At 51.8% G+C, this 13,374-nt stretch overlaps 1 protein-coding gene across 1 annotated transcript in view; it reads right to left on the bottom strand.

Annotated features, from left to right (window-relative positions):
- The window catches only part of LOC108961174 (collagen alpha-1(VII) chain-like), a 111,803-nt gene that overhangs the window by 22,472 nt on the left and 75,957 nt on the right, over positions 1-13,374 (bottom strand). Inside the window, 16 exon segments of the mRNA XM_050985402.1 lie at positions 794-829; positions 1,287-1,358; positions 2,715-2,786; positions 2,918-2,974; positions 4,734-4,769; positions 7,241-7,276; positions 8,325-8,393; positions 8,396-8,444; positions 8,966-8,985; positions 9,083-9,142; positions 9,412-9,447; positions 9,600-9,671; positions 10,278-10,403; positions 11,360-11,419; positions 12,426-12,461; positions 13,044-13,079. Coding sequence (XP_050841359.1) covers positions 794-829; positions 1,287-1,358; positions 2,715-2,786; positions 2,918-2,974; positions 4,734-4,769; positions 7,241-7,276; positions 8,325-8,393; positions 8,396-8,444; positions 8,966-8,985; positions 9,083-9,142; positions 9,412-9,447; positions 9,600-9,671; positions 10,278-10,403; positions 11,360-11,419; positions 12,426-12,461; positions 13,044-13,079 — 873 coding nt within the window.

Raw genomic sequence — 13,374 nt, forward strand, 5'->3', positions numbered from 1 at the left:
CCAGGTCTTGCAGCGCGTTCCGGCCTCGAGGCTTTGGCCAAGTGCTCAATTGTTTATAATTAATTACTAATAACAACAATAATTAACCCAATTACTAATTGGATGAGGGCCTTTTCCTCAGGGAGCAGTTCCCACTCGGGATTCCAGGCCTGTCAGTAATTCCCTGTCCGTGACCAGGAATCAGTGGGGATTTATTCCTTTGGACAACCTTGGAAATTTGGAGTTGGGGGCCTTAATTTAAGAGCTGGACTCGATGATCCTGGTGGGTCCTTTCCAGCTCCAAATGTTCCAAGATTCCGCAATCCCGAGAGTCTTGGGAGCTTGGAGACTTTTCCACTTGGAGTGAATACACCAAAGGCTTTAAGAACATTAAATAAATGGATTTTCCTTGTTTTCCTTGATGCAAAATCATGGAATCACGGAATGGTTTGGGTGGGAAGGGACCTCAAAGCCCATCCCGAGGGCAGGGACACCTCCCACTATCCCAGGTTGCTCCAAACCCTGTCCAACCTGGCCTTGGACATTTCCAGAGATGGAATTTTTCTGGGAATTCTGTGCCAGGGGATCCCAAACCTCACAGAGAGGAATTCCTTCCCCAAGCCATAACCCCAAACCTCTGGCTGGGATCCCTGATATCCAGGTTGGTTTTCCAGCAAAACCTCCTGGAACACGGACTTTGGGGAGCAGCTCTGAGTTCCCACGGCCTCTTCCCACCCTTTCCCAAATTCCTGGCCCTGGGGGAGGACCCTGAACCCAGGGTTTGGAAAGGCAGGGAAACGTTTTTCCCACTCACGGAAGATCCCGGCGAGCTCGGTTCTCCTGGCTCCCCCTGCAAGGAAAGCAGGGATGAGTTACCCTGGGGAAGAGCTGAGATCCCTCTGGAAACAGGGAATGCTGTAGGAATTCTGGAAAAGGGACAAGGAGAGCTTTGAGGAGCTCCTCACAGCAGCAGCTGGAAGGGCAGTGGGATATCCCAAATATCCCAGCTGGAAAATAATGGATTCCAGCGGCTCTAAACGGAGCTTGGAGAACATCTCTGAACTCCCTCTGGAATATTGACATTCCAGCAACTCCTTGCTGACCATTCCAGCCTGGGAAAGCTCCCAGAGCACTCCGCTCCTCTAAAATCTTCAGGATTTTCCTGGAAAAGTGCAGCTGCTCCTGCTTTTCCAGAGGTTCAATCATTCCAGTCAACAGTTTTGGGGAGGGAATGAGGGATTTATATCCATGGGAAAACCAGGATGGGATTTTCCACCTCAATCCTGGCAGGAGATTTTGGAGCTCACCTTCTGTCCCACGGGTCCTCTGCTCCCGAAAAGTCCCATCATTCCCTTGGATCCAGCCTCTCCTTTGATTCCCTAAAATGTTAAAATCCCTGTTAAATACACGGTGAGCACCTGCTCCCTGCAATTTATCCACGGAAAATCCCACAGGGATAACAAAAGCACCAATTCCATATCAAAATTCCATCCCAGGGCTCGGGAAGGAAGCCGCCAGTGCCAGGAGCTGGCAGGAACCCCTGGGAATTGTTCTGGAAAAGATTCCTTGCCCGGAGGTGGGGGTTGAAGGAAAAGAGGCAGGAAGGGGGTTTGGATCCTTGGGATGAGCTGTAACTCTGCCAAAAATCCAGGAGAAGACCCTGGCGGGCTCACCGGGGCTGGAGATTCCTCTCTCCGAAGTCATCCGGATATTTATCCCGGAGGAGATGTTGGTGGGTTGTTTTACGGATTATTTTTCCTGGATTATTTCTTCTGGAATATTTTAATGGGTTACTTTTTATGGATTGATTTTCATGGAGGGTTTTTCATCAGAGTCCAATCGGACAAATGAAATACAGGGAATTTTATCCGACTTTAAAAAAAACACGGGAGCGTCTCCAAAAGTTTCCTTCCCTTTGGGGACCAGAGAAGGGCAGGATCTGCCTCTTCCCATGGGACATGCCCACCTTGGATCAGACAATTCCCACCTGGATTACACCGGGATGCAGCTTCCCGTGGGAAACGACAGCAGCTGGATGTGTCACTGCTGCTGTGGGAGCCTCGGTTTATTCAGTCCTGGGTCAGGCTGGTGAAGCCAAAGCCATTTCCGTGAGATGGAAATTGGGATGAGTAGGACACGGAGACGGGAGCTGTGACTCAGCCGGGAGTGGGAGAACTCCGTGATTCCTCCCAGGAAAACGGGGCCGGGCCGGGACCTGGGATGAGCTCGTGGGGAGCAGAGGGAGAGGGAGGAGCTCTGCCACCTCCCAGGGGACACGAGAGGGACACGGGAGCCACCCGAGCCTTACCAGGAGCATTCCAGGGGCTCCAGGAGCTGGGATGGCTCCTGGAGGGAGAGGGGCATGTGGGAATGGAATGGTCGCTTTTCCCTGTGGGACACCTGAGAAATGGGATGTGTTGGGGGTCCCCAGGCCCCTTCCCAGCTCCCTCCTCTCCCTGGGGGTGACAGAGTTGGGTGTGGCCGTGTTTTCCAGAGAATCCCAGGATGGTTTGGGATGGAAGTGACTTTAAAGATCACCCGGCTCCAATCCCAGCCGTGGGACACCCTCCACTGTCCCAGGTTGTCTCCAAGTCTCATCCAGGACACTTCCAGGCATGGGGTAGCCCCAATTTTTCTGGGAATTCTGTTCCGGGGTCCAGGGACGTCCATAATTTTTCTGGGAATTCCTTCCACCACCCCCAGTCCCTTCCTGACCGGCTTTGGGAAGTTCCCACCTTTTCTCCTGCGGGTCCGTCCTCTCCCTTCTCGCCTTTGTCTCCATCAAAGCCTGGCAGCCCCTGCTCACCCTGAAAGGAAAACCAGGAATTGGTGGATTTGGATTATTCCACCTCTCCTGGATGGATCCAGCTGGATCCAAGTGCTGCTTCCCAGCGCCGATCCCGAGCAGGGAAGGGACAGCTTGGAAAGCCAAACTTACGGGATCTCCTTTGGTGCCTTTGTAGCCCTGGGGTCCAAAAATTGTCATGGATTCACCCTGGAGAAAGGAGAGACAGGGAAAGGGATCCACCGGGAGCTCGTGGATCCCACTGGGAATGCTGTGAGTGACAACGGTGTTAATTGTTAGGGTTAATCACCCTTAATTAAAAGCTGGGTCATGACCGTGCCCAGAAAACCCCAAATCCTGAGGTTTCCCAGTGCCCTCCTGTCCCTAAAAACGCCGGAGCCCGCTGGCGTTATCCCAGCACATTTCTCCCGGATGGAAAGGGACAAAGGGATCATTCCCTGACACCAGTGCTGGGACAGATTCCACCAGTGGCACGTGGCTTTGTCACTCAGGGGGTCGGGAATTCCAGCTCTTCCCAGCTGTGGGGAGCAGCCGCAGGCAGGATGGGGAATGTTGCTGTCCGTGGTGTCCTGGATTGCGGATGCGGCCGGAGCTGAGGGATGGCACCAAGGTCACCCCTCAGAGGGAGGTTTTGGGGGGTGACACCCCCAAAGTGCCACCCCTGGGAGCCACAGGGACACAGGAACCCCGTGGACACACCCGTGCCAAGCTCCTCAGGGAGTGGAATCCCGGCTATTCCAAGGAATGTCTCTGCTCTGGAGAAGGGTGGTCGTGTCTCCAAAGGTGGGCAGCTGGGTTCCCTTTGGAAAAAATTCCCTCCACTCAACTGCCTTCTGTGCAAATATTCCTGATCTGGGGGATCCTGCCTTGCTGGGGTTTTACCAACTCCACATCCGAAAACATTCCCAAAAATCCGACATTTTCTGGACTCTGCCCAACCCTCACCACGGGACCCTTCCCAAGTTCTGGCTTCACACACATTCCTGCTTCCCACCTCTCTAACAGAGCCAGGATGGGGCTCGACAAATTTTGGGAACAGAAGGGAGACCAAAAATCCTGCGGTTTATCCAACCCTGGGATCCGTGGCGTTATTCCTGCACCGATCCAGGGAGAATGGGATGGAAAATTCGGCTGGAATCAGGTGGAACAAACCCAAGCCAATTCCTCCCTCCGGCTCCCGTTTCATCTCCGATTCCACCTCGTCTTTTACGAAGGCATCCTTTGGAAAGCACATCCCACATTCCTTCGGCCTGGGAAGAGTTCCGAGGGCTCCTCACCGAGCAAATTAAGAATTGATTGGTCTCCGGGGCGAGTTCCTTTCCAGAGGAGCTTCCTCGGAGACAAATGGGCCTTAATCACGGAATATTGCGTGACTCAAAGGCGGCATCATCACGGAGCTTTTCCAAAACCTCATTTTCCAACCAGCCATTCCGGCCAGGAAGGGACTTGACAAAACGCCGGGCACGAGTTCAGCGGTTTCCGAGCATTTTCCAGGAGCACTTGAGGAGTTATTTTCCCATTACCTGTCAGGAGCCAGCTCGGGCTGTTGGAAATTAAGGTTGGCCCTGGGGTCAGCTGCTCATTCCAAAAAATCAGGGGGAATTTTCTTCCTCGCTTAATTCAGGAGTTTCGTGCCCCAGCAAATCGTTCCCAAAATTACATTTTTAAAAAAAAAAATTTTTTTTTTTTATTTTTTTGGTTGCTGTTGGGCTTTGTAGGATCCCATCAAATCCACCCCAAACTCAGCTCCCAGAGATGTCTCCAGTGCCAGGATGGAATAAAAAAAAAATTGATTTAAACTGGTGGGGGACCCCCAAAAAGGAGGGGGGAGAATCCAGGTGTTGCCTCCTCCTAATTTCATAGGCACAGCCAGGAGAGGATGGATCCAGGCTTTTCTGGGAGCCCCACAGTGAAAGGAAAACCCCCAAAAAATCTGGAATGCCCTTACTCGTTCTCCCTTTGGTCCCAGAAGTCCCCGATCACCCTAAAAACAGGAAAAGAAAAAAGAAATGGGTGAATTATTCCCTTTTTATTGCCTCTTGTGTCCCTCAGGGCAATGATTCCCACGCCAGGGCACTAAAACCTCCTGGAGCTGGAAGTCAGATCCCTCTGGACACTCTGGAAAACCCTCAGCTCGCCAGGAAATGTGGTGGGAAACCCCAAATTTATGGATCAGACAATGGATAAAACCCCAGGGGACCGAGGTGGTTTTCCTGACTCCATGCTCAGCCCAGTGTGGGATTGCTGCTGGATTTCCCATCCCAATGGGATTCAGCACCTCCACCCTGCAGGGGTGGGATGAGATCCTAAAAAGGAAGGATTTCCCAAATTTCTCCCTCAAACCTTTCAATGGAATCGCTGTGGAATAGGAGCTGGAGTGCAGGGCACACGAGGCTGATCCAGGGGCTCTCCCAGTCCATCCCAGGAGATCCAGGGGCTCTCCCAGTCCATCCCAGGAAATCCTGGGGTGCTCCCAGCCCATTCCCAGGAGATCTGGGATGATTCCCAAAGGCTGATCCAGGAGCTCTCCCAGCCCATTCCCAGGAGATCTGGGATGATTCCCAAGGGCTGATCCAGGGGCTCTCCCAGTCCATCCCAGGAGATCTGGGGTGATTCCCATGGGCTGATCCAGGGGCTCTCCCATCCCATTCCCAGGAGATCTGGGATGATTCCCAAAGCCTGATCCAGGGGTTCTCCCAGTCCATCCCAGGAGATCTGGGGTGATTCCCATGGGCTGATCCAGGAGCTCTCCCAGCCCATCCCAGGAGATCTGGGATGATTCCCAAAGGCTGATCCAGGGGCTCTCCCAGTCCATTCCCAGGAGATCTGGGATGATTCCCAAGGGCTGATCCAGGGGCTCTCCCCAATCCCAGGAGATCTGGGATGATTCCCAAGGGATGATCCAGGAACTCTCCCAGCCCATTCCCAGGAGATCTGGGATGATTCCCAAAGCCTGATCCAGGGGCTCTCCCAGTCTGTTCCCGGATCTGGGATGATTCCCAAGGGCTGATCCAGGGGCTCTCCCAGCCCAATCCCAGGAGATCTGGGATGATTCCCAAAGGCTGATCCAGGGGCTCTCCCAGCCCATTCCCAGGAGATCTGGGATGATTCCCAAAGGCTGATCCAGGGGCTCTCCCCAATCCCAGGAGATCTGGGATGATTCCCAAGGGATGATCCAGGAACTCTCCCAGCCCATTCCCAGGAGATCTGGGATGATTCCCAAAGGCTGATCCAGAGGTTCTCCCAGCCCATTCCCAGGAGATCTGGGATGATTCCCAAAGGCTGATCCAGAGGCTCTCCCGATCCTATCCCAGGAGATCCAGAGGCTCTCCCAGTCCATCCCAGGAGATCTGGGATGATTCCCAAAGGCTGATCCAGGAGCTCTCCCGATCCTTTCCCAGGAGATCCTGGAGCTCTCCCAGTCTGTTCCCAGGAGATCTGGGGTGATTCCCATGGGCTGATCCAGGGGCTCTCCCAGCCCAATCCCAGGAGATCTGGGATGATTCCCAAAGGCTGATCCAGAGGTTCTCCCAGCCCATTCCCAGGAGATCTGGGATGATTCCCAAAGGCTGATCCAGAGGCTCTCCCAGCCCATTCCCAGGAGATCTGGGATGATTCCCAAAGGCTGATCCAGAGGCTCTCCCGATCCTTTCCCAGAAGTTCCAGGGGCTCTCCCAGTCCATTCCCAGGAGATCCAGAGGCTCTCCCAGTCCATCCCAGGAGATCCAGGGGCTCTCTCAGTCCATTCCCAAGAGATCTGGGATGATTCCCACTGGTTTAAAGGGGCAGCTGCTCCCCACAACACCAGGGAGCCATGTGAAGATAAGAGCTGCAGATGAGAGTTGCAGAGAAGATAAGAGTTGTAGATAAGATAAGAGCTGCAGATAAGAGTTGTAGATAAGAGTTGTAGATAAGAGTTGTAGATAAGAGTTGTAGATACGTGTTGCAGATAAGATAAGAGTTGTAGATAAGATAGGAGCTGCAGATGAGAGTTGCAGATAAGAGTTGCAGATAAGAGTTGTAGATAAGAGTTGTAGATAAGAGTTGTAGATACGTGTTGCAGATAAGATAAGAGTTGTAGATAAGATGGAGCTGCAGATGAGAGTTGCAGATAAGAGTTGTAGATAAGAGTTGTAGATAAGAGTTGTAGATAAGAGTTGTAGATAAGAGCTGCAGATAAGAGCTGCAGATAAGAGTTGTAGATAAGATAAGAGCTGCAGATAAGAGTTGCAGATAAGATAAGAGTTGTAGATAAGAGTTGCAGATAAGATAAGAGCTGCAGATAAGAGTTGCAGATAAGATAAGAGTTGTAGATAAGAGTTGTAGATAAGAGTTGCAGATAAGATAAGAGCTGCAGATAAGTTGCAGATAAGAGCTGCAGATAAGAGTTGCAGATAATAGTTGCAGATAAGAGTTGCAGATAAGATAAGAGCTGCAGATAAGATCAGTTCTTACTCTTTGGCCTTTCACGCCCGGGAAGCCTTTTGGGCCCTGGAAAAACACAAAAAAACCATGTGAGGATCCACCAAAAGAGGAGGAAAGTGGGAAGGTGGGAAGTTGGGGAAGAGCAGCCTCCATCCAAAGGCAGAGCTGCTTCCAGGGCTGGGCTCCAGCATGGAAAATCTGCTGGAAGAACCAGCACAGGAGCTCCTACACTTTAATCCTCTGTGCACCACCAGGATTCTCCTGGCGGGTGGGTAAATTCAGCCAAATTCCCTCATTTTGAGAATCCCACTGGGATTTTTGGACCATCAAGGAAAAGCTGGGTTGCTCCAAGAGGTTCCTCCAAGGTGGGGGTGGATCCTGGATGGGGATCTCCAGATGGAGATCAAATCCTCCATGGAGGCCAGTCCAGGATGGGAAGAGCATTTGGGGAGGTGAAAACCCATCGTGGCCACCCCTGTTTGCTAAATTCCCGGGAATGTGCAGGAAGATGGGAATTTCCATCTGCAGGGACACCCTCCACTATCCCAGGGTGATCCAAGCCTTGTCCAACTTGGCCTTGGACACTTCCAGACAGCCAAAACTTCCCTGGGAATTCTGTACCAGAATCCTCCCCAGCCTCACAGGGAAGAACTTCTTCCCAGTATCCCATTTATCCCTGCCCTATTCCAGTTTAAAGCCATTCCCCAATTTCCTATTGCTCCTTATAAAAAAATCCTCTTCCTTTCATTCCATGGAAAACAACAGACTAATCAATTATAGTAATTAATAAATAGTAATGAGTTTATCCAAATTCCAGCTGTGTCTCCCCCTACTCAGCCCCCTCCAGCGGAACAAGAGCCTGAAATTCCTGGAATTCCTGGAATTCCCCCAGCCCTGACAACAGCAGGCTGGGATTGATATTCCAGGAGAGCTTCCAAACCTTGGGATGAGCCACCCAAATGGACAAGGACAGAAAGGAATTCACGGGATTTCCACTCCCCCATCCCACCGGAATGCAGGCTCCCCAGTCTCTATTTCCCATTGGAAGAATCCCATTTTATTTCTCTCAGGGCTCCTGCCACCCGCGGTTTTCTGGGAATGTTGGAACACTCACCATCATTCCAGGGGGACCCCGCATTCCCACGATGCCCTCGTCACCCTGGGGGACGCAGAGGGGCAGGGACAGCGACGAGGAGTGAGGCACACAGGGAATCCCAAACCCACAAACCACCCACTGGGAATGGGGCAGGCAGAATTCCCGGTCCCCAGAGGCCCTGTCCGGCCTCCTTATCCCTCCATCAGGATGAGGTGCCGGGTGTTCTTATGGATTGGGATGGAAGAGCTGCACTGCAGGGTCCATGGAGGCCTTGAGCTGCCCCTACAGGAATTAACCTCAGGAATTGCCCAAATTCCAAATAACTGAGGCCAAATTTGAACGAAGCCAACACACCCTGAGATCCTGGGATTTAGATTGATGCCGGAGTCGGAGGAGCAGAAACATTATTCCATAATTTCCTTTGGATAATGAGGCTCCAGCGAGGTTTGCCCACAGCTGTTGACATTTCCAGGGGGTGTTTTGCCTCGGGGGCCTCATCCCAAAGCAGGGAGGGAGTTTGTCCCGATGGATTGGGCCATAAAATCCCAATTTATTTGTGGGACAGCCACAGGAGCAGCAAATTTAAACGCGGCCTCCAATTCCAACTTTGAATGAGACCAAAACTCCTCAGGGACGGGATGAAAAGGGAATTTTGCTGCCTGAAACCCTTCAGGAATTTCTGGGATGGGTGGGAGGGAGGTGATGGATAAAGCTGCCTCCAAAGGGGGCTGGAGGCTGCAGGAATCCAAGCCTGGAATTTTTATGGATGGACCTACCCGAGGGCCAGGGAATCCATGGGGACCTCTCGGGCCTGTGATTCCAACGCCGGCTTCTCCCTGGGAAGCAGAGAATTCCAGAGGTGTCACCAGGGGAAGGGAAACCCCACCACACAATTCCTGGTTAGTTTGGCCAGGATTGAAGTCCTGGGAAGACTCAGGAGACTCAATTCCATGGATTTTCTGCTGTTGTCTCTGCAAGGTGCTCCAGGAACCATGGGAGGAATGGAGGGAGGGTGGAATGGGATGAAGGAGGATGGGGTCAGGGATTTGTCCCATTCCCATCCCAGGATTTCTGCTCATGGCTTTCCCGGGAAGGTGTCACTGACCTTGTTACCTTTGGGTCCAGGTGTCCCAGGAATTCCCTGTAGGACAAGGAGAACAAAATAAAAGGGAGGATTTGCTTTGGAAGTGCTGCGTGCTCTCCTAGCCCAACATTCCCAGAGGATGGAAGCCCATCCAGCCCAGATCCCTCATCCATCCCTCCCAAAGGCACAGGGAACGTGTACAAATCCACCTCTTTTCCTGGGGATCCCGACGGTCCCAGGGGCCCAGGAGATCCACTCCGGCCTCTCCTCCCCCGTTCTCCCTGGAAAACAAAACCCTTTGAGAGGAGAACACAGGGATGGGAGAGGTCCCGATTTCCCTGATCCAGACAAAAGCAGGAGCTGGTGATCCGAGTGTTCCCTGCACTGGCAGGAATTCCCCCCTGGAAAGGGCGGTCAGACATTGGCAGGGGCTGCCCAGGGAGGTCTGGAGTTCCCATCCCTGGAGGTGTCCGAGGAATTCCTGGAGGTGGCACTCTCTGGGGATTTGGCACAGCTTGCATCCCATGACTTTGGAGGGCATTCCCAACCTGGGATTCCTCCCTCTGTTCCCAGGGATTAATGACCCCAGAATTCCAGCTGCCATCCCAATGGCCACTCCTTCCAAGTCCCACCATTAAATTCCCAGGAAGAACAACTTCCTGGGAGCTCTGCTGTTTTCTTTTGGAACCTGGGGATTCTCCCATCCTTCTAATCCTTCCCAGTACCTTTCCTTTCCCAACTGGGATTTGTTCCCACTTCCCCGACAGCCTCCAGGCTCAGGAAAACCTGGAATTCTGGGGTTTGGCCCACAGGGGCCACCTGGCACGGACAGTTTGCTCACTGTGGTCACCTTGAGGTGACAAACACAGCCCATGGCGTCCCCTCACCTTCTGTCCCGGAATTCCGGGCACGCCTGGAGCCCCTCTGTCCCCCTGGGATCCGGGAGTGCCGGCGTTGCCGCGGATTCCTTGGATGCCCTGAGCTCCTGGAGGTCCCGGGGCCCCTGGCTCGCCCTGGAGAGGGAATCACAAGGAATTGGGATTTTGGGTGGGATTTGCTGGAGCTCCCGGAGAAAGTCTGGGATGTCTCCTTGAATTCCCACGACCAGCGCATGGAATTTGGGACATCACTTCCAGTCCTGATCCATGAGGAGATCCAAGGGCTGGAGGAATTATCACTGAACTTCGGGATGTCTTTTCTTCCCAAGTTTTGGGGACAAAAGAGCTTTTCCATGGCTAATTAAGGACAGAGCCTTTGGCTCCCGACCTGTGGTGAATTCAAACATCCCAGGGATCCCTGGAGCTCATCCCTGGATTTTTTTTTCCCAGCCTGAGACGTCCCTGCTGAGTGCAGAGAGGTCAGCCCAAGCCCTTCCATGATTCCATATTTATCCTCTGGATCTCCCTCTGGAACTGGGATTTTGGGTGGGATTTGCTGGAGAAAGTCCCGGATATCTCCTTGAATTCCCACAACCAGCGCATGGAATTTGGGACACCACTTCCAGTCCTGATCCATGAGGAGATCCAAGGGCTGGAGGAATTGTTGCCAAACTTCGGGATGTCTTTTCTTCCCAAGTTTTGGTGACAAAAGGGCTTTTCCATGGCTAAATAAGGACAGAGCCTTTGGCTCCTGACCTGTGGTGAATTCAGGGATCCCTGGAGCTCATTCCTGCTGAGCCCACAATTCCCTGGATTTTTTATCCAGCCTGAGATGTCCCTGCTGATTGCAGAGAGGTCATCCCAAGCCCTTCCATGATTCCGTATTTATCCTCAGGATCTCCCTTCGGATTGGCCCTTTGGAGGACCCAGATCATTCCCTCTATCCCAAATCCTTCTCCTGCCTTTCCAGGGTGATTTTGGTGCTTTCCCTTTGCAGCCACTTCCGTGCTCCACACCCAGCAGTGGAAAACCAGGATGACAAAGAGGAAAAACCCAGGGAAAAAAAAATTCCAAGCGAGATTCAACCTTACCTTGAATCCAGGTGCTCCAGCCTGGCCAATGGGACCTCTGAACCCAATTCCTGGTTCTCCCTGTGAAAGGAAAGTCAGGAAAAATCAGGAATTCTCCTTCCAGTGTAAACCCAGCACAGGGAGAGTTTGGTTTGTGCTGCTCCGTGGAGATCCAGCTGAAATCCCACGGAGCTGATCCCATTCCGAGGGTTCCTGCAGAGCCCTCATCTCCTCTGGATGAGCTGAGATGGAGAGACAAAGCTGCTGGGAATCAGCTCTGGGAAAGAGGGAGCTGGAATGTTCCCGGGAATGGTATCCCAGGATTCTGGGTCAGAGACATTCCCTGGCATTCATGACTCATTCCCACGGTGTCCTGTCCATGTGATCCTCCTGGAATGTTATCCTGGGAACATTGTCCCAGGATTCTGGGTCAGAAACATTCCCTGGCATTACTCATTCCCAAGGTGTCCTGTCTGTGTGATCCTCCTGGAATATTCCTGGGAATGATATCCCAGGATTCTGGGTCAAACACATTCCCTGGCATTACTAATTTCCAAGGTGTCTTATCCATGTGATCCTCCTGGAATGTTATCCCAGGAACATTATCCCAGGATTCTGGGTCAGACACATTCCCTGGCATTACTCATTCCCAAGGTGTCCTGTCCATGTGATCCTCCTGGAATATTCCTGGGAATGACATTATCCCAGGATTCTGGGTCAAACTCATTCCCTGGCATTACTAATTTCCAAGGTGTTCTTATCCATGTGATTCTCCTGGAATATTCCTGGGAATATCCCAGGATTCTGGGTCAAACACATTCCCTGCCATTACTCCCAAGGTGTCCTGTCTGTGTGATCCTCCTGGAATATTCCTGGGAATGATATCCCAGGATTCTGGGTCAGACTCATTCCCTGGCATTCGTGACTCATTCCCAATGTGTCCTGTCTCTGGGATCCTCCTGGAATCTCCTCCTGGTCCCCGGCCCCACCTGAGGAGGTGACCTGGAGGCTGATCCCGAGCTGGGAATGTGGGATATGGGAAAAGGAGGAGAAGCCACCCCTGGCTGGCACCAGCTTCGTCCTTTACCTTCTGACCTTCTTCCCCTCGGTCTCCTTTGGTGCCCTGGGAATAAAGAGAGGATTCCGAGGTCATGGAATTGTCACCCCTGAGCAGGAGATTTCCAGGGATTCTCTGCCTGGAGAGTGGGAAAAAGCTGGGAAAACGCCCTAATTCCAAGGAATCCAGTGGTGGAATGAGAGGGGAGATCAAACGCCCCTCTCAGGTTGTGTCTGGGTAAGTGACATCAATATTTTGGGCTAATTTTAGGGTAATTTGCTCAAAAATAAATATTAAATGTTATAAAATAATAATTAATCGCTTTAAAATAAATCAATCCTTTTCAAACACCAAAATAATTAATTTAAATTAATTTAATTCCTTGGGTATCATGCACTGCTCTGTCCCAGCCTGGGAGCTTCACCTTCTCCATAATAAATCATTCTGATTAAGATATTTTGGTCTAATTGTTTATTAATAATGAATAATTAATTTTTATATCCATGTTTTTGGTTTGCTGCTGGACAGCAGCTCTGCAATTCCTTAGATTTAATCCACTGCTATTCCAGGGCTGGGATTGGATCCAGCCCTATCCAGGCCCTTGGAGGAGATTCCCAAACAAACTTTGGAGCCCAATCCATTGCTCACCTTCTCTCCAGGCTCTCCCACGTCCCCAGGCTGTCCCTGCAAGACAAAATTCCCTTTCCAGCCTCTCCTCTCCCCTCCTTTTCTCCCGGGGTTCCACCCAAAAATTCCCCACTGGATTCTGCCTTCCACCAACCCTCCCTTTCTCCTGGAATTCCGTGTCCCGTCCCCCTGGATCTGCCGCCCAAAGTGTCTCTGAAATTGGGTTTTTTTGTGGCATTTTTTTCCATCCCTACCCTCATTCCAGGGCTGGAATTTCCTTGTCCATCCCATCTTTTAGTTCTCTTATCCAGCAGAAAAGGAACATTGGAAACTCCCTGGAATTTTTGGAATT

The sequence above is a fragment of the Serinus canaria genome, chromosome 1A (genome assembly GCF_022539315.1).
Source record: "Serinus canaria isolate serCan28SL12 chromosome 1A, serCan2020, whole genome shotgun sequence".
In the NCBI taxonomy this organism is placed as follows: domain Eukaryota; kingdom Metazoa; phylum Chordata; class Aves; order Passeriformes; family Fringillidae; genus Serinus; species Serinus canaria.